At 34.9% G+C, this 21394-nt stretch overlaps 1 protein-coding gene across 6 annotated transcripts in view; it reads left to right on the top strand.

Annotated features, from left to right (window-relative positions):
* Positions 1–21394, top strand: part of LRBA (LPS responsive beige-like anchor protein) — a 718950-nt gene that overhangs the window by 530082 nt on the left and 167474 nt on the right. For all 6 annotated transcript variants that reach the window (XM_087437546.1, XM_087437548.1, XM_087437549.1 and 3 more), the window contains exons 45-46: positions 7877–8017; positions 9042–9161. In XM_087437546.1, coding sequence (XP_087293672.1) covers positions 7877–8017; positions 9042–9161 — 261 coding nt within the window. The remainder of the gene's footprint in view (positions 1–7876; positions 8018–9041; positions 9162–21394) is intronic.

The following is a 21394-nucleotide window of genomic DNA, read 5'->3' on the forward strand; positions in this document are numbered from 1 at the left end:
TCAGGCTGCTGCTTTTAGGATTTGCAAACAGACCTCTTTCAACATTGGCATTTCTGTTTTTTGTCTCCAAGGTGAGCTCTGAGGGAATAGCCAAGCCGAGTCCTCAAGAGCCAGTTAAGACCTGTTTCTTTTTTTTGCTGTGGTCTTGTGGTTCTCTTGAATGCAAGCCTCCTTGGCCTTCAGAGCTAGATGTTTTGGGGGCCTGTCTCACAAGTGGGAGTCTTAAACATTGAGGTGCTAGAGGTTGGCTCCAAAACCTTCACTCCTCAGAGAGAAGCTGTGAGTTGTGAGTTCCCTCTCAATAGTTATGTCACTGTGTTGGGGATGGAATTTATGGTGAGTGTGTCTCAGCCTTTCCTACCTGTTATGAGGTGGGTTTTTCTCGTTTGCCTGATTTGTAGGAGTCACTCAGCTAGTTTCTGGGTTTCTTTCAGAGGGAATTGTTCCATGTGTAGCTGTAGATTCTGTTTGTTCTTGGGAGGAGGTGAGTTCAGGAGCTTCCTATGTCCCCACCTTGGACTAGAACTCACAATTTTAATGGTCTTAACTGTTTCTTTAAGTGGGTGGATGAATCTGTCTGCAAATGAATAGGTTTATTATATCAGCATTGGGCCTCTTGAGTGTTTCTTATCTTCATAATTGCGTAAAACATTTTTTTTCTTTTTGCTGAGGAGGATTCACCCTGAGCTAACATCTGTTGCCAATCTTTCTCATTTTGCTTGAGGAAGATTTGCCCTGAGCTAACATCTGTGCCAGTCTTCCTCTATTTTGTATGTGGTGGTCATCTCCACAGCATGGCCGATGGGTGGTGTAGGTCTGGGCCCGGGAACTGCACCTGGGCCGCCGAAGCCGAGCACAGCGAACACAACCACTAGGCCACGGGCTGGCCCCTAAAACATTTTTTTCAGTTGGCCTTGGATTGTTAAGATTATTTTTTGAGTTATTCCAGGCATTTAGCTCAACACTGGCATTGTATTATCAGATTGTTTTAATTAATTTATGTGCCTTTCTCAAACTCAGATAAAAGCCTATAGTAAAAATCACTTAATATGAACCATAACTGAATAACATAGAACTGTGAAGGTACTGCTACTAAATCTACGCGTTTGGGCATTTGAAATGATTTAGATTCTACATAGGGACAATACGTAAAAAGGAATACTTTCTTTTTCCCAAGATGTGTTTGTTAAATTGAAATAGTATTGTGGGTATATGTTTAACACCACTTGCAAGACAGTGTGTTTTCAAGGGATTAAAAACTGCTCTGGTGCTTGAAAACAAAAGTGCTTATTTGTTAACTCTAAAAGCCACAGTAATGTGCCAAAGAAATGTTTTTCTTAGCAATATTAAATAAAATGTGGAGTGTGTGAAGATAAGTGCCAAACCATTTCAGCCATAAGACGAAATATCCTAAAAGCCACGGTAGAGTAAAAATGCTGATCGGGCTGTTTGTTATACTTGTCATTTAGATAAAACAACTGCTACAACTGACAAAATAGTTGCCGCACCCAGTAACAGTGGCAACATTTCTTAAATGACAGAGGCTATTCATTTATTTTCTTCTCTTGGGATGTGGAGAAGAAGGCAGGTAGTGGAAATGCATAGAATAAAATTCATTGGCTTCTTTAAAAAGCTTTAGTAACACAGAGAATTAAAGCTTCTCATTTGGGTTCATGGATATGGGTATACTAATGTAAAAGTTAAGAGGAAAGTAAAGCAATTAACTTTGGTGACAATACTTATCTCTTTTGTTCCCTTTTTTATAAAGCTGTTTTTGCCGAGCATCTTTTCAGTGTCCCCAAGATAAAATATTCTTTTTTTTTCTTTTCCATTTGTGAAACCTTCTGCCAAAGTGATATCCACACACATTATATAGATAGGGATAAAAATGTAAATAGCATTTTTTCAAAAGGACATTTAATCTAAACCTCCCATGAAAGGATTCTAATGGCCTTACAGATTCAGCACCAACATTTTCATCAATCCACACAATCAAATCATTCTAGGATTTGCTGGTCAATTTAGTTAGACTTGGCTCTGAATCTTGCCTCTGCCGCTGGCTAGGTAAGCAACCATTAATAGCTATTTAACTTCTCCCACACTCAATTTTTTTTTTAAAGCTTTTTTTTTTGAGGGAGATTGGCCCTGCACTAACATCTGTCGCCAATCTTCCTCTTTTTCTTTTTCTTTTTTTTTTTTCTCCCCAAAGCCCCAGTACATAGCTGTGTATCATAGTTGTAGAGTTGTAGCTCTTCTATATGGGATGCTGCCTCAGCATGGCTTGATGAGCGGTGAGTAGGTCCACGCCCAGGATCTGAACCGGTGAACCCCGGGCCGCCGAAGCAGAATGTGCCAACTTAACCACTATGCCACTGGGCTGGCCCCCCACACTCAATTTTTTTACCTGTAAATTGGGAATGCTAATAGGTTTGTATATTAAGTGGTTGTTGTGAATATAGTGAGATAATTTATGTAAGACTCTTAAAACCTTTGCTTGTATCCCATAAATAGTAACATTGTCATCAGATAGAATGGCCCCTTTAATCTGCATACCATAGTTATTTCCTTTAATCTTCCTAAACCAAATCATTATTCTTTAAAGAGGAATGGCCGTCTTTTATGATGTCACATTTCTTGATTGTCCATCCTCTTTCATCCTCTGAATTTGAAGTTTTTTGTTTAATCTGTTCATGAATATCAGATACCTTACCCTTAGTTAACAATATTCTGTCCTTTAGCCTGACATTTTTATAACATATATCATTGAATGTATATAACATTGAGTTCAATTATCTTGTTATCTTTTCCGTGCTAGTTTGTAGCCCTCACTTTGCAATGAGTCTCTTTCAATATCTATAGGCCTACCCTCCTTCCAGGAAAGAATAAAACAACGTGTAACCTCTATTGCCTATGACCTCTTAAAGGCTGTAGGACAGCCTTAGTGTGTAGTCATGGAATTAAAGGACATTTCCAATTTCCTAATCATACCAAATGAAGATGACATTGGCAGATGGCTGTAAGCCAGTCATCAAGATCCTAAGCGAGATTTTAAAAGTAGTCATGCTCTTTTGCCTTTCTGAACCGCTTTTCACTTTTGATATCTCTTCTCCATTCCTCTCTATAGCTACAAAATGCATCTTTATGGTACACTATCCTTTAACGTTTCCAAGGGCCCTATTTCTGAGTCTTGTGTTCCAGAATGATCTTTTTCTTTAATCTGCTGCTCATCCCCACATGTTAAAGTTTAATGATTTTCCAAAGAAAGCCTTCACAGAAAGATGAAAAAAACCTCTTTTGAGACTTGCATTTTAAAAGAGAAGTTTGTTAACCCAAACAAATCTCTGCTCTCTAGAATTTCTGAGATTTCTTGCCAATTCCCTACAGCTTTCACACTCGCAGTAACTGTAATCATGTCCAGCAGTTTGGAACGTCACTTCTGAAAGGCTGATATAAATTGGAACAGTATAATCTCAAAAGGAAGAAGGAATTATGGTGATGGTGGTAATTACAACAACATTAATAGCAGCTACACTTATTGAGTACTTTCTTTGTGCCACGAGCTCTTCTAAGCACTTTACATACATTATTAGCCTTTTAAATCAACCTATTAAATAAATATCATATTTGAAAAATGGAAATGTAAGAAATTGGGAAATTGTTGAAATTAGGAAAAACAATTTGTAATACAGCAGTTTTAGATGGACAAAATGGCCCAAAGACTGAATTTTGAGTACTGTATTTGTGTCTCATGGATTTATGTTGATTTTGAGCTAGGTTACTCAAGATACTTCTTTTCTTCGTTCTTAAAATAGAGATAGCTAGCTCACGTATTTATTATGAGAATGCACAATAATGTTCTATAAATTGCAAAGTGTAAGATGGGGATATTAATTAGAAGACTTCATGTAATATTTCCTAAAATTTTTGAAAAGAAAGAAAAAACTTAGAACGTATCAACAGTACAAAAAGCCTTTTTTTTTTTGCTGAGGAAGATTCGCCCTGAGCTAACATCTGTGTTGGTCTTCCTCTATTTTGTATGTGGGTCACCACCACATGGCTGACAAGTGCTGTAGGTCTCCGCCTGGGAGCTGAACCCTCAAACCCAGGCCGCCAAAGTGGAGCACGCTGACTTAACCACTAGGCCACAGGGCCAGCTTCAAGGCTTTCTTTTTATAGTTAACTTTTACTAGTAATTAGATGAAAGAGCTGTTGTGTGCCTTTGAAGGGGTCTGTGAATCCAAAACTGTTTGTTTTTAATTAATGTAGTGGAAAATGATTGTAACTTGCTTGACACTTCATATACTTTTCATAGTAAAATTGGAGGCCCTTTGGACTTCTGAAAAGTAATTTTGCTTTTGGTTATGTTCTTGAAGTAGGGTAATTCAGTTTATTGGTACTCCACTAATTTCATCAGGCTTGTTTAATGTCTTTTTTCCTTAAATATTCTTATCAAATAAGCTATAAAATAATAATAATTATTACTAATAACTATGTGCCAGACACTGAGCTGGGCACTTTACATGCAGTATTTTTGTAGCAGAATTACTTCTCAAAGAGGTAATAAAAAGATTTTTTATTGTAATACTCTTAAAAACCTGATTCAGAAGTTTTGTTTTGCATATCTTGTTCTGAAAGCTATCATTACTATTTCTCAAACAGAATACTTATCGCTCTACCACGGTTGTCAATTTTGCTATTTGAGAACATTAAAATATCCTAAGTATAGTGATTTTTTTTGTTATTTATACATTTTCAAGAGTTTTAGTGTTCTTTTTTCTTTGTCTTTTTCTACTTTAATCCAAGTTTTTATTTTCATTTTTTTAAATGTAATGCTTCTGTAGTCGTCATACTCTAATTTTTAAATCATTCTATTTTCTTTGAACCACTTTTTCATATTGTTATGATTAAGGTTCTTTTATTATGTTTTAGATTTAAAAATATTATATAATTCTATTTGTTAGCTTTTTGTAGTGTTTAAAGTTGTTTTTCTGTGTTATAGAGCTCTTTATATTTACCTGGTTATGAACTTGAATTATACCTGTCTAATCAATACTTACTTTTTATTGATTTTTTTCAGGAAGTTATGACCACTTTAAATGACCACTATTTTTGCTCTTCTTCCTTTAATCAATTTGCTGATTTTAAAAAATATTCTGTCAAGCTTTTACAATTAAATTGTACAAAGAGCTCTCTGTAGGATGATAGTGCTAGGCATCTTCCTGAATTGCCCTCCAGTTGTTAGTCTTAATATACTGTATAAGTAAGAGGAGCCATCAGCATTTACTTTTAGTTCTTTTGCAGAGATGAATAAACATCTTGAAATGCTGATTTAGACAATGTTTTAAAAATGCTCTGATGCACGTTGGTGTATGACTGACTCTTGCTTAGTTAAATGTTTTGCAGCATTATAACATAGTTGGATTCAGCTCATCTTTTAAAGCAGTTGTCAGAAAAATATGGGCCAGCATGGTAGAATGTATTAGCTCAATACATTGTCTCCATTTTATTATGAAGCTGCTGAGGAAGCTGTGATATACAGCACTGTCATTACAGATCTATTGTTAGGACGGTTCCACAGTCTTCTTTGCACTGCCATTAATTTATAGCAGTAAACAATATGTAGCCTTCCAACTGCAGCAAAGCAGAATCTTTTAATGAGGTGGATGTTATTACCACAATAAATCAGTGCTTTCGCGTAATGTATAATTCAATGTGTGTATTCCCACTGTAACTTCTCTGAGTAAGCTGATAGTGTATCATTGTCATTGCACAGCTCCACTGGTCTTTTTTTTTTTTTTAAACCTTCTTTTATTTGGGGACTTCTTTTTTATATGCTTGCAAATAAATGTGGTATGTCTTGATAGCTGTCCTGTAGCAGGCTTCAGAAACCAACTGTAACAATAACAGCCAGAATCAATACTGTGGATTCTACCTATATGGATCTCTGCACGATGTCATTTTTTTTCAGATGCTAGTGAAATCAATCCTAATTGGTTTTAGCATTATATTCAAGAAATGTGATTCTATAACTATTGATTTTGGGGGTGTACTCATTTAGAGAGTAATAAAAATAGGAGCAGATAAAGTGAATACTTAATATGCTGCAGAACCATACAAAAGGAGCATTGATTCTATTTTTAATTCATATAATTTGTCTTTCAGTGATTTTATTTCTTCTTTCTTTCCTTTTGCATGTCTCAGTCTTTAGGGACAACAACTGAAATACGTTTAAAGGCATTCCAAATTGGTTCTCTAACAAAGATTTCTTGGAGTCAGTTCCATTCTTAACTGGCATACATTTAGTAAATCAGATTTAATTCTTTTGTATAGAAACTAACGCTTTAAAAGATGGCATTTTAAGTTAGTATACTGTGATACATATTTAAAATAATCAATTAGAGATTTTAAAAAATTTTCTTATAAAGTAAAAAAATGGCTTAAAATAAAATGATGATTAGAACCAAGCTATTGAAATAGAACGGTATCATAGATGGCAGTTTTGAAAAAATAGTTAGCAATGTATTTTAAGAAAGATAGCCAAATGATGAATTTCAAATGTTGCTTAAAGTCACATATATTTTTTTAAGCCAATATTTTTTATTTATTCCAGTTTAATATTTCCCCCACAAATAATCATATTTTCTTTCTCTTATAAGTGAGGAGTGACTAACTCATAGGTTTTCATTAAAGAAAGTAATCTTACATATCATATCTTTTTTTTCAGTGAATTGGTACTTTTATTTTACATAAGGAATTGAGATTTTCTAGAGATTAGAATGTTTTATGAGAATGGACTATTACTTAAAGCAGTTTATTTTAATGTTCTTTCGGCCCTGAGGCCCTTTTGAGAATGTTAAAGAATAGTGTATATATATCTTCCTTAAGAGAACGTACATGTGCCTAATCACACAAAATGTTGCATACTGTTTAATGGAGTTCCTCTATTTCCTGAATAGCAGCAGCAACAATAATGATATCACCTTTTGTTTATTAAACTCCTGTCTTACACCAAACAGTGTGCTGGGGGCTTTACAGGTTATTATTTTATTCAAACTTTACCCCAATTCTAAAAGATAATCTTAAAAATAATAGTTAGCATTCATTGAATGTTGTCAGACATGATTTGTAGGACTTTACTTCTACTTGCTCATTTATTTTCCAAAACAACCTTCTGACTGGGTACTATTATTCCAGTGAGCCCAGGTTCTTTACCACTTGGCTACACTGCTTTTGGGACCTCTGCTGTAATGTTTGTTTTCTGGTATAAGCTTGTAATCTGCCTACTATTCTTCTATGTTATATATTTTTTATATTTCATGCAGGCATATTTTTATCCTCTAAATTCTGGTTTTGCTCATAGAAGTAGAAATTTCTAGATTTATATTTAATCCCTTTTTCACACAATCTCCTCCTTGCACTCCTCACTCCCCCCAATTTTGTTTCATCCTCTTCTCAGAACCTATTATAAATTAATCCTCTGACATCAAGATTCTGTTTCTGGTGGTTGCTTCTAATTAACTGAATGGGATTTTATAGCTGCTTTCCAAAGTATTGTACAGCTAATATTCACTTCATGTAATTGTCTTTATGAAAATGTTTGTTATAGGCTAAGAACCTATATTCAAGAAAAACTAGACTTATTGAGAAATGGCAGGTTTCTCCATCCATTTATATGTGTATGTTTAGCCTGCATTGAAAAATAAATTTGTTTTTCTGTCCACTCTCTGAATGTAGCACTGTATTTTAGTTTATATAGTATATATATTTTTGAATTCACTTTCGCACTTGCTAATAGGATAACATTTGAAGAGAGAAAGAGATAAAGGATGATTATATTTGTGTGTTCTTGTTTGTTTTTTCCCCTCCCCATTTGCAGCCAATAGGAGCTTTGAATCCAAAAAGAGCAGCATTCTTTGTGGAGCGTTATGAATCATGGGAAGATGATCAAGTTCCAAAGTTCCACTATGGTACTCATTATTCAACTGCAAGTTTTGTTCTTGCATGGCTGCTAAGAATAGTAAGTTCAATTTGAATAAAAAACCATGAATAAATAAATTCAATATTGTGGAGAATATTCAGTGATTAAAAATCATCAGCATCTTTTTTGAATGTTAAAATTTTTTTATTGATTGAGGTTCTAATTATAAGTATCTCTTTATCCCATTTGATATGTATTTTATAACATATTACTATAGAATTGCCTTAAAACTGTTTCACCTGGAATTGTATGAATTTTTTTCCTTAACTTTGCTTCTTCAAATGGTTGATATCTTACCAGATTCTAAATTGTAACATAGGTAATTTTCAAATGTTGTCTACTAAAATAAGAACTAAATAAGATTTCCTTAACACAGACATATATACATATATTTTGGAAACTTCAGTACCCCAAATGGAATAAGATATGTTTGTAGGTTACACCAACGCTGCCCTGTATTGATAATATATTGGTTAAACAAGAAATGTTTCTGTAAAATTGAAAGGTGATTCATCTACTAGAAAGTAATTTCTTTGGGAAAGCATTAGCAGCACATCATTAGTTAAAGCTTGTTAGAAGGGTACAGGCAGACATAAATCCTAGAAGTAATTTATAGTGCTTAGCTAATTTCAAGCAATTATCCACTAATATGTGTTTAAGTGTTCTTTAACTAAGAGGAGGCTTTTAAATCTTCCAAACATTTTTCTTTTCTTAATCATAAATTAAATATTGAGCCATAACAATAGGAAAATTACATATTGGATGATTTCCCTGTATTATGAAGAAAATGCAATCTAATTTATGTCTGAATGTTATTAATAAATTGTTCTTGGAAAGAAAGAGAGTCTGAAAAATGTTGCAAATACCAAATTTTGGAAATATTTCTTCTGAAACAAAAATAATTTAAGAACATTAATTTAACAATTTAGGTATAATTCCCAGTCTGTATGTATTACTGGCTGATGTCTATTGGTCATTAAAATATTTAGATATAAAGATTTACAAAAACCACATTTTTATGCATGAAGGAATATATGGATTTTTTTAATTGCTTATTTTTTAGGAACCCTTCACAACTTATTTCCTAAATTTGCAAGGAGGGAAATTTGATCATGCAGATCGAACTTTTTCGTCAATTTCCAGAGCTTGGCGAAACAGTCAGCGTGATACATCTGATATTAAGGTACAGGTGTTTCATTTTACAGTTATTATTGCCACTGTGTTCCTTGTTCAATGAATATTGACAATTTCTCTTTTGCAGTACAGTCCTATTTACCAAAGATAAGCCTCAAAGGCTTAACTAAGTGGCCAATAACTACTGTATAGAATTTCTCTCTCTCTCTTCTATGTCTCCCTCTTCTTCCTGTCTGTCTGTCTGTCTGTCTGTATGTCTGTCTCCTCTCTCTCTCTCTTTAGTTGTGGAATGCTTGTTTTTCCTCCTCCTTGGATTCCTTTTTTTAAAGGAAAAATATAGTAGTATGGAGGTAAGGCAGCGTGCTCAGTGGAATTTCAAACTCACTGAATAAAATTAATATAATCAGAAAAATACTGTGAGAAGAATCTCAGCCTTTTAAATTTATTTTTTTAATTTCATTTTATTTTAGAGATCTCATGCCTCTATTCTTAAGGTAATCATCTTTTGCCTGCTGCTGGTTCTAAATGCATACCTAACTCTGCTTGGTATAGGATTGCATTATTATTGGGGGGAAATAAGAGTTCTTCTCTTTCTGTATGTATATTCACTACGGTAAAAGATGAAAAACTTTGCGCAGTAGCTAATACATTCTTTACTAGACTTTTGCTTCTACCCTCAGAAATACAGTATTTTATTTTCATGACATAGTGTCTCTTTCTGCAAGGTACTATGTTAAATGCTATTGAATGTAAGGAGATATGCTTATGGTTGTGAAGTCTCATAAAGAAATATGACTTATACATAAATAATTATACTATATGGGAGAAAATGATAAGTACCATATGAGAAGTATTGGGGTTCAGAAGGGAAAAAGTTACATTACTAATGTTTGTTAGTATAAAGTACTTTTTATGATTTCCTTCATTAAGTAGTAGATAATAACAACAATAAACAAACACATAGGGACAGAGATTGGATTGGTGGTTACCAGAGGGGAAGGGGGGAGGGACGAGGGTGAAAGGGATAATTCGGTACATGTGTGTGGTGATGGGTTGTAATTAGTATTTTGGTGGTGAACATGATGTAATCTATGCAGAAATAGAAGTACAATGATGTACACCTGAAATTTTTACAATGTTACAAACTAATGTTACTGCAATAAACAAAAAAATTAAAAAAAAAATTCAATATAATAATTGTATCTTACTTTTAGGTATGATACTTTACAGACTATAAAATATATGCTTTTCCTTATTATAGAGTATAACATTGCTTATATCAAAGATATTTTATTGAAGAAGATTCCATCATATGTGGAAATAATCTTTTTTATTGGGACATCTATAGAATATTTTTTTTTTTGTGAGGAAGATTAGCCCTGAGCTAACATCTGACGCCAATCCTCCTCTTTTTGGCTGAGGAAGACTGGCCCTGGGCTAACATCTGTGCCCATCTTCCTCCACTTTATACGGCACGCTGCCACAGCATGGTCTGACAAGCAGTGCATTGGTGCATGCCTGGGATCTGAACCTGCGAACCCCGGACCTCCGAAGCAGAACGCGCACACTTAACCACTTGCACCACCGGGCCGGCCCCAGAATTTTTTGATATCACAAATGATGTACTCTGAAATACTCTTGAAATTATATATCATATTCTTTAAGAATCATCAGTAGATAATTTTGAAATGGATAATTAGATAACAGTAATTTAGAATAGTTAACAGATTTAATAATTATTGTTTAATTCCACTTCTAATCTCAAAGCTATTTAATTACTTATTTAACTCTTTGAGAATTAATGAGATATAGCACATGAAAACATTGGTAAGCCTGAGTTTTTGTTATAAAATTGAAGACTTATGAATTTCTAAATTCCTTCATTTGTTAAGCACCTCTTGACCAAGTTATAACCTTTTACTTAAGTTTGGTACTGGAAATGTAAAAAAAAACAAAATCATGCATTTGAAAATTCTTTTTTCCTACTGTGTAATAGTGAGATAGTGGATATCTTCAACTTTCTACCTCTCTCAGTCCTAGTCATCTCTCCTTAATGCTTTGATGGACAAGACATGCATATGATAGATCCTTGTAAATTTGTTGTCTCTTCTTCCTAAATCTCAGCCTTTTTCTCTCAAGATTCTTTAATTAACACGTCTGGTTCCATTTTCCCAAAAACTTCCCTTAAAATACCCTACCTGTAAAAAAATTAAAAACCCATGACAGCTACAACACTAAAAATAAAAAACAAAACCTACGTGAACTTTTTTACCTTTCTCCTTCCTTATTTTCTCATTACTCTTGTTTCTTCACAAAGAATGACTCATATCCATCTCGCTTTCCTTTGAATGCCCCAGCAGCTTTAATAAAATAGCTCTAACTTCTAGACAAATACTAGAATTTCAGTTCTTGCTATTGTGCTGCTTAATTTCTAGCTAGTGTTAAATAAGGCATCTACATGAAGAAGCAGAGTGCAAAGTTAAGGGAAAAGTTGAAAAAAAAAGAATTTAAAATTCTAACTGTCAAGTTGATTGGAGCTTGGTTAGAAATATAGCTTCATTCTTTATCACTTAATTATTTATCGTTTAATTATATTCAGAGGCACAGAAATTTTCTTCAGGACTAACTTTGCTGAAACCTACTTGCTCTTCTAATATATATATTCTTTTTCTCTTTTTAACCACAAAATATTTGTATGGCGGCTACCACAATGATAAATTATGCCGTTTTCTATATTGATAACCAGCTAATTTGAGCCCTACAACTTAGTGACTTCCAAATACTTTGAAAAGGATGTAATATATGCTTACATAGGCTATTTAAAGAGCCTCCTTATAGTTGGTCCTTCTAAAACTCAGGAGGGATTTAATCATGCCTCTTTTTTTTTTTTATCCTGCCTCTTTAAAAGTGTTACATTTTAACATTTTAGAAAGCACATTTAAATTATTATAATAATATTTGTAAGAATAAATACGTAAGAAAGCACATTTAAGTCACCATAATAGTGTAAACATCTCATTGAGGTATAACATTGTATTTCAGATGGAATCATACTAATTATAGTCTGATCTTTATTTGTATTGTCTTGTTGGAGTTTCTAGGAATATGAAGGAAATGTTAAACACTAGAGAGGGAATAGTGAAATATGAGGGTGGGTGGTGGGAATCATTTTATTGAGTGGATTCTAAAGTATGTATGTCTTGCTTGATTAATATAGTGTACATTCTCTAAAATGTTTTCATGGCATTTTACAAAAATGAGATGTTGTGAGGTAGATAGAAGATTTATTTTAGTTACTTTTTTTTCAGGAAAAAAGATTAGAATAAGATGATAACATTTGCAATACTTAACTTTTTTTGGCTAAAGGGGAACTGTCACTGCAATATCTTAGAATCCCTATTTGTTGCATTGTGCTTATACTCAGAAAATAATTTTACTAAAAAAATAATGGTTAGTCCTATGAAATAGTGGTAAAAATATGAATTATTTTTATTTTAGAGAAGAAAGAGACCTTATTAGATTTTACTAAAGCAGTCTTTCATTTTTAGCGTGACTTACCGTTTTAAAGTTTTGGAGATCATTTGTATTTCTGTGCATCATTTGTGCTTCCATTTCACATCTGACCCTCAATGATGCTTTTTATTCTGCCTGGATAAACAGTTCAGAAGTGTTGCTCAGTTCTCTCAGTAAGCTTACCACTGTCCAATAGAAATATAATGCAAACCACAATTGCAAGCCACATGTAATTTTAAATTTTCTTTTATTTTAAAAAGTAGTCACATTTTAGAAAGCCAAAAGAACAATTAAAATTAATTTTAATAATGTATTTAACCTGATATATCCAAAATATTATTATTTCAATGTGTAATCAATATAAAATTATTAATTATATATTTTACATTCTTTTCTTCATACTGAATCTTTAGATCTGGTGTGTTTTTTATATTTACAACACATCTGTATTCATACTAGCCACATTTCAAGTGTTCAGTAGCCACTTGTGGCTAGTGGCTACTCTATTGGGCAGTGCAGACTTAGGGCATTGTTTTGGAATTATACCAAGGGATAGCTTTCTGCTTATGGAAAGAAGAATGCCTTCATCCTCTTTGAGCAACGATGTTTCTGATGTTGTACTTCATCTAAATATGAACTGACAGGTAGTGGTAATAATAGGTAGTCTTAAGAACTGATATAGAAAGTACTAAAATAGGTTGGAGAATCATCACTGTGATAAATACTATTTTTAAATCCCCAGCAGATTCTGTGTTTCACGTCTTAAAAATTCACTTAAGTTTAGAAACTGAGGTGCAAAATAGATTGCTGTCTTCAATGTGAACCATTATGACCAAATTTTGTGGAACAAATCATAGACTTATAAAGCTGAATGAATTTCACAAGGCAATCACATCTAAATATTAGGCAAATATCTAAGCTTTTCTAGGCATTTCATTGTCACTGATTTCCTCCCCCTCTCTTGAGGCAGCATACTCATTTCAGGTACCTTTAGTGTCAGTAAATTCAGTCTAATGGTTAAGTGCAATCTGACTTGCTACAGTTTAAACTCTTTTCCTTCTCTCCTATAGAAATGATTAACAGTCAGGATTGGAGAGTGGAAGAAGTCATAAATGTCAACTAGGTTCATTATTTTAGAATGGGGGCAGTAGGAAATGGATCTAAATGGGAGATTATTGGAGAACCATACTTCTCCAGAAGCTCAGAATTTAGTACAGCAATATATTAGTAAAAATAACCTTTGCTAAAAGTAAAATTAGAGTAAAAATTTGGTGGGATGCTGAGATAGCATTTAATTTTTAAATTTTTTATTTTAATTGGGTTTATGTGCTATCAGGCCCTGGTTGAGACAGCAGCAAATAAGACATAGCCACTGCCTTCAATGAACTTTTGCACAAGAAGCGATACTGACAATAAAACAATCCTAGCAATTCAGTATAATAAAGGCTCTGTGGGCTCGTAGGTACAGCATCTTAAATGAAGACAAGTGAGAACAAAGAGGAAATCTGGGGCCTATCATCAGGGCCCTTATAAGCTTTGGGAAGGAGGTTGGATTTTTATCCTGGGGACAGTAGGGAGACATTGGAAGTGTTGAAGCAGAGGAGTGAGATGAACAGATTTTCTGGTTTTGAGAGATCACTGTGGTTGGTGTTTGAATATGTATTACACTCGGAGCAAAAGTGGAAGCTGTCTGTAAACTGTAAAAGTAATTAGGCCAGAGGCAGTGGAGGCTTAAACTCAGTAGTGATGATAGTACTAGAGAAATGTGGATGACTTGAAGACATATTTAGGAGGTAAGAATTGTTAGGATTTGGTGATTGATTTGTCTTGTAAGATGAGAGATAAAGAGAGGGAAATTAAATTTGACTTGGGCACGTGTGTAGAGAATGCAGAAAAAGAGCAGTGTTAGTTAGGGCATAGGTATCTAGCTCCCTGCCTTCAGGGAGAAAACTTCCTATGATAGGTGAATTAAAATCTCTTAGAACATATTTAGTTAAGCCAGCATTTATTGAGTATTTATCACATGCAATACATAGTAGAGAGCACTTGGGGTTAAAGGATAAGATAAACGTAGTTCTTTACTTCACATACCTCTAGGTGAGAAAGACAAGTACACCTAAAACTATTTTGAATACAAGTTAGACAGTGATAAGTACTGTAATAAGATATAAGCAAAATGAAATTAAGTCTGACTGGGGTGGGTGGGGTTGTGAATGTCTTCATAGAGCAAGTGATAATTGAATTGTACCTTGGATGCAAGGGATCCTTAACAAGCCTCCCAAATTTATGTCTCTAGCCTGTACCTGATATCTGACTCCCTCCTTGACATCTCCATTTGAATATATAAAATGTTTCTCAAACTTAACATGTTCAAAACCAAATTCCTGATCTTTATCGCTTCAAACCTGCTTTTCTCACAGTCTTCCCCATCTTAGTAAATGCTTTTCCAGTTGAAAGTAAAAGCTAAAGTCCTTACAGTGCAAGACCCTACACCATCTCCCTCTCCTCTCCAAAATCCTGTTACCTCTTGATCTCTTTTTGTACTGTTTGCCCCCTTGCTGACTCTGTTCTAGCTAAATAGAACCTCCTTGGTATTCTTCAAATACTCCAGGTATCTTCCTACCTCAGGGCCTTTGCTTTTAGTTTTCCTTTCACCTGAAAAATTCCTCCAGATATCCTTATGGATCCATTCTTTCACCCCTTTCAAGTGTTTGCTCAAATGTCACCTACTTAGTAAGGACTTCTCTGTCCTATCTATTTAAAATTACATCCATCACCCCATGCACTTTAACTCACTTCCCAATTTCAGTTTACTTCATGTCATGCACCCTCTGATATACATGTATTATATTTATTCATTTGTTTATTATGTCATTCTGCTGGAATATTAGCTCCACGAAAGCATGAATTTGGGACTGTTTTGCTTATTGCTTTATCCCTAGAGCTTTAAAACAGTGTCTGGAACATAGTAGGCCCTAAATTAAATATTTATTAAATTAATGCTTTGGTGAAATGTATAAGACTATTCTGAGCAAGGAAAATGACATGAACAAAGTTCAGAGAAAATGCTTGGCATGTTGGGGAATGCTTATTGGTCTGCTAGTTAGTCTATGTGCTTGGTGTGTAAGAAACATAGAAAAGGAGAGATGCTGAAAGGCAGTTGTTGTCCAATATGAAGACCCTTGGTAACATCCTAAAGATATTTGGCTGAATTCTATAGGTCAGTTCAGCAAAATTTTTATGTAAACGGCCAGATAATAAATATTTTCGATTTGTAGTCCATGTGATCTCCATCACAACTACTCAACTCACCACTGTAGCACAAAAGCAGCCATAATCAATATGTAAACAAATGAGTGTGACTGTGTTCCAATAAAATTTTATTTACAAAAACAGATGGCAGGCTTTTGGCCTATGGGCTGTAGTTTACCATCCCCTCCTGTAGGCAATGAGGAGCTGTTTAAGACTTTTGAGCAGGAGTACTGTTGGCTCTGTTATAAAAGAAAGAGCTTTGGAAGCAGTATGGAAAACAGACCAGCGAATGGGGAAAGAGGATGAGAGCTGGAGGTAGGGAGAAATGTTAGGAGGCTATTATAGTTAGTTCAAAGGAAAGATGATAAGAGCCTCAACTAATTAAGTAGCTAAGGGGATGAATTCAAGGGATGGGTTAAAAATAATTCTCCAGGATTTGGCATTTGGTTGAATGTGAGGGATAGGAAGGCATAAAGATGATTCTTTAGATTGGATGCCTAGATAAATAATGATGCTATGAATTATAATGAAGCAGGTTTGTAGAGCAAATGTGTGAATTCAGTTTTTGACACACTGATATATTTTCAGAATAACCAGGATACTATCACCTACTAGTTGAAAATTCAAACCTAAGCTTCAGAAGAATGTCATAGACATATAGGGTAAGAAGGAATAATAGGCAATATGTGTCTTGAACTCCTCGAAAGGGTTGTCTATTCTTTTGTTCTCCACTTCCTCAGCTCCAATACCTCCTGAGCCCACTCGAATCAAGCTTTCTTTTCCACCACTTTATTGATACCAGTCTTGTCAGTCATTGATGAACAACTTCCATGTTGTCAAATGCACGTTTTCAGTTCTCATGGTACTTGATCTGTTAGCAGTTATTGACACAATTAATTAATCTATGGCTCTCCCCTGAATTCTAGATTTAAATATCTAGTTCCCTTTGTGCTGTATATATGTTCATAGGCATTTTAAACTGAGCATGTCCAATATCAAACTCTGTCTTCTCCCTTACCCTCCTCTCTACCCCAAATAAAAAGTTTTTTTCTTCCCCCAGTGTTTGCCATCTCAGTAAGGGACAGCACCATTTACCCAGTTTGCTCAGGCCTTTAGAAAGCTTAGAATCTTTGATTCCTCCCTTTCACACACCCGCTACTGCCCATCTTCTCAACCCTCAGTATATATCCAGAATCTGACCAGTTATCACCATATCCATCACTAGGGCCCTAGCCCAAGTGGCTGTATTTTTCACTTCAACTGTTCCCCATATGGTATTTTCTCTATACAGCAGCAAGAATAATCTTTTATGTTGTAAATCAGATCTTATTCCTGGCTCAGATCCCTCCAATGACTGCTCATCTAACTTAGAACAAAATTCAAGTTCTCTGTAGCCACTGAGGCCCTGTGTTATTTGGTTGCCTCTCTGATTCTTCTCTCTTACTCTACTGCATCCTCACTTGCCTTTGTTGTGGTTTCTCTTCAGAAATGCCAAGCCCACTCCTACTTTAGTGGATTTGCATATAGTGTTCTCTCTGCCTGAACCACTTTCCCCCAGATATTTGCTTTGCTCATTCCCTTATTTCATTCAGGTCTCTGCTCAAATGTTACCTCCTCGAGTAGACTTCCTTGCACACTCTTTGTAAAATAACACCACCCCAACTCTCATCATTCTCTACCCCGTTATCTTGGTTTTTTTTTAAAACATAATACTTGCTACTATTTTACATGATACGTATATATTAGTTTGTTTATTTTATGTTTCCATCTTTAAAGCTCTATGAAGGTGGAGACTTTTTGTTTTGTTCACTTTGTAACCTCAGCATTTAGAACAGTGCCTTGCATTCAGACAGAAATCAGTAAATATTGGTTGAATGAATGAAAGAATGAATAGATTTAAAATTGTCAGGAAAAGAGGAGTCAGCGAAAGAGGCTGGGAAAAATAGAGAGATCGTTTGAGGAGAAAGAGGAGAGTTTATGGCCATCCCAGCCAGAAAGACAGAGCAAAACCCAAATGGATATGTGCTCTACATGGAATGGGACTACTAACATCTCTATGTTAGGAAGGGCTTTTCTGTCCACAGGAAAACTGACAGCTGAATGTCATCTCCTGACCAAGAGTTATTAATGATTCAGTTTTCCACATTTTTACAATTAAAACAGATTGAGTTCTTACTGTTGTAGCTTTACAAAAGAAGTCCATCTGGGCATCCTATCGTTGGTCATATCTTGGATATTCAATTTAAAAACCTATCTTATAATTTATTGTATATTGTTAGTGATGAATATAAACTATGTATTGTTATGAAATTAGTAGGGTCGGTACAGCAGATTCCATACATATAATTAAATAAATAGAATGAAATAAAATTCTAAGAGATTACTAAATAATATTTTTAAAATAAGTGACTATCAGTAATATTATAAGAATTAGTTTTAGCTTTAAAAATTAACCCTTAAAAGAATTGTGTTGGTTAAATAATAATACACAATGGAGATGATCCTAGAATAGTTTTATTTGTGTCTTGTGAGGTTTGTAAAACATGAGACCTTTGACTTGCCCTCTACTACCTCAGAAATCCCAGGAGTCTGTAATCTGAAGATAAGTTGGGTTTCTTTTTTTCCTATCGGCATGCCTTCTGCCATAATACACTCCATGGATGCTGATAGCATCAGCATTAGAGCCATTTATAAGAAAGTGTTGAGCTAATAGAACATAATTTCTGGAAATATATTTCTTGATGCATTTATTAGAAAAAAGCTTAAACTTTGATGATTTGGTAGGTTTATTTTCTTAGTAAAAATATTTTCCTCATTTATTCTTTCTGTTTTCCAACCGACTTTTAAATAATTCAGAATTTTTTAAATGCTAAAAGAAAGTAAAATTAAAATCTTATCATTTTCCATACATCCTCTGCACATTTCTGGCATATGTACTCTCTCTCCCTTCTTTGCTTCCTCCCTCCCTCCCTCCCACACCCCCTTTTCCTCCCCCGCTCATTCTTCTCCTCCTCCTCCTCCCTCTTTCATTCGTTTATTTTTCTAGTCTCTCTTTTTCCATCACTGTCTCTTTCACACTCACATCCACATTAGAGTGAGGTCAAGCTCTCACCTCTCTCTTTTTTTTTTTTTTGTGAGGAAGATCAGCTCTGAGCTAACATCTGCCAATCCTCCTCTTTTTGCTGAGGAAGACTGGCCTTGGGCTAACATCCTTGCCCATCTTCCTCCACTTTATATGGGATGCCGCCACAGCATGGCCCGACAAGCGGTGCGTTGGTGCATGCCGGGGATCCCCACCGGCGAACCCCAGGCCGCTGCAGCGGAGCGCACGCACTCAGCCGCTTGCACCACCGGGCAGCCCCCTCACCTCTCTCTTAACAATGTAAAACACTCACACTCTAACTAAACTATCTATCTGTTCATCTTTGTTTTTGTACATAACTTGTAGATTTGTTAATTTAACCACATCTCTTTAACCCTTTACTTCTTCATGTATCAATAGGTTAAATGATGTACCCATGTACTAATTTTTTTAGCATTGAACTTTGTACTTTTACGTCTACAATGAACCATTTTTTTGTTCTTTGATAAAAATTACTTGAAACACTGAACATTTTTCTTTTTTTAAAAAAATTTTTTGTTTATTGCAGTAACATTGGTTTATAACATTATAAATTTCAGGTGTACATCGTTATACTTCTATTTCTGCATAGATTACATCATGTTCACCACCCAAATACTAATTACAACCCATCACCACACATGTGCCGAATTATCCCTTTCGCCCTCCTCCCTCCCCGCTTCCCCTCTGGTAACCACTAATCCAATCTCTGTCTCTATGTGTTTGTTTATAGTTGTTATTATCTACTACTTAATGAAGGAAATCATACGGTATTTGACCTTCTCCCCTGACTTATTTCACTTTGCATAATACCCTCAATGTCCACCCATGTTGTCACAAATGGCTGGATTTCATCGTTTCTTATGGCTGAGTAGTATTCCATTGTGTATATATACCACATCTTCTTTATCCATTCGTCCCTTGATGGGCACTTAGGTTGCTTCCAAGTCTTGGCAATTGTGAATAACGCTGCAGTGAACACAGGGGTGCATGTATCTTTACGCATTGGTGTTTTCAAGTTCTTTGGATAAATACCCAGCAGTGGAATAGCTGGATCATATGGTAGTTCTATCCTTGATTTTTTGAGGAATCTCCATACTGTTTTCCATAGTGGCTGCACCAGTCTGCACTCCCACCAGCAGTGTATGAGAGTTCCCTTCTCTCCACATCCTCTCCAACACATGTTGTTTCCTGTCTTGTTAATTATAGTCATTCTGACGGGCGTGAGGTGATATCTCATTGTAGTTTTGATTTGCATTTCCCTGATAGTTAATGATTTTGAACATCTTTTCATGTGTCTGTTGGCCATCTGTATATCTTCTTTGGAGAAATGTCTGTTCAGGTCTTTTGCCCATTTTTTAATTGGGTTGTTAGTTCTTTTCAAAGAACCAGCTCTTGGTTTTATTAATTTTTTCAGTCTCCATTTCATTTATTTCTGCTCTGATTTTTATTATTTCCCTTCTGCTACTGATTTTGGGCTTTGTTTGTTCTTCTTTTTCCAATTCCTTTAGGTGCATTGTTAGATTGTTTGTTGAGATAGGCCTGTATTGCTATAAACTTCCCTCTTAGAACCGCTTTTGCTGTATCCCATAAATTCTGGCATGTCGTATTTTCATTTTCATTTGTCTCCAGGTATTCTTTGATTTCTTTGATTTCTTCGTTGACCCAGTCGTTGTTCAATAGCATTTTGTTTAATCTCCACGTGTTTGTGGCTTTTCTAATTTTCTTCCTATAGTTGATTTCCAGTTTCATACCGTTGTGGTCAGAAAAGATGCTTGGTATTATTTCAATCTTCTTAAATTTATGGAGACTCTTAGGTTTTGTGGCCTAATATGTGATCAATCCTGGAGAATGTTCCAGGTACCTTTGAAAAGAACGTGTAATTCTTTGGTTTTTGGATGGAATGCTCTGTGTACTACTAGGTCCATCTGTTCTACTGTGTCATTTAAGGCCAATGTTTCCTTATTGATCTTCTGTTTAGATAATCTATCAATTGGTGTAAGTGGAGTGTTAAAGTCCCCTACTATTATTGTGTTACTGTCTAGTTCTGTTTTTATGTCTGTTAATAATTGCTTTATATATTTAGGTGCACCTACATTGGGTGCGTAGATATTTACAAGTGTTATATCCTCTTGTTGGATTGTTCCCTTGATCATTATGTAATGCCCTTCTTTGTCTCTTTTTACAGTTTTTGTTTTAAAGTCTATTTTATCTATATGAGTACTGCTACCCCAGCTTTCTTTTCATTGCCCTTTGCGTGGAGTATCTTTTTCCATCCCTTCACTTTCAGTTTGTGAGTGTCTTTAGGTCTGAAGTGTGTCTCTTGTATGCAGCATATATATAGGTCTTGGTGTTTTATCCAATCAGCCACCCTATACCTTTTAATTGGGGCATTT

The sequence above is a fragment of the Ceratotherium simum genome, chromosome 12, assembly GCF_057802395.1.
Source record: "Ceratotherium simum simum isolate JZ-2026a chromosome 12, ASM5780239v1, whole genome shotgun sequence".
In the NCBI taxonomy this organism is placed as follows: domain Eukaryota; kingdom Metazoa; phylum Chordata; class Mammalia; order Perissodactyla; family Rhinocerotidae; genus Ceratotherium; species Ceratotherium simum.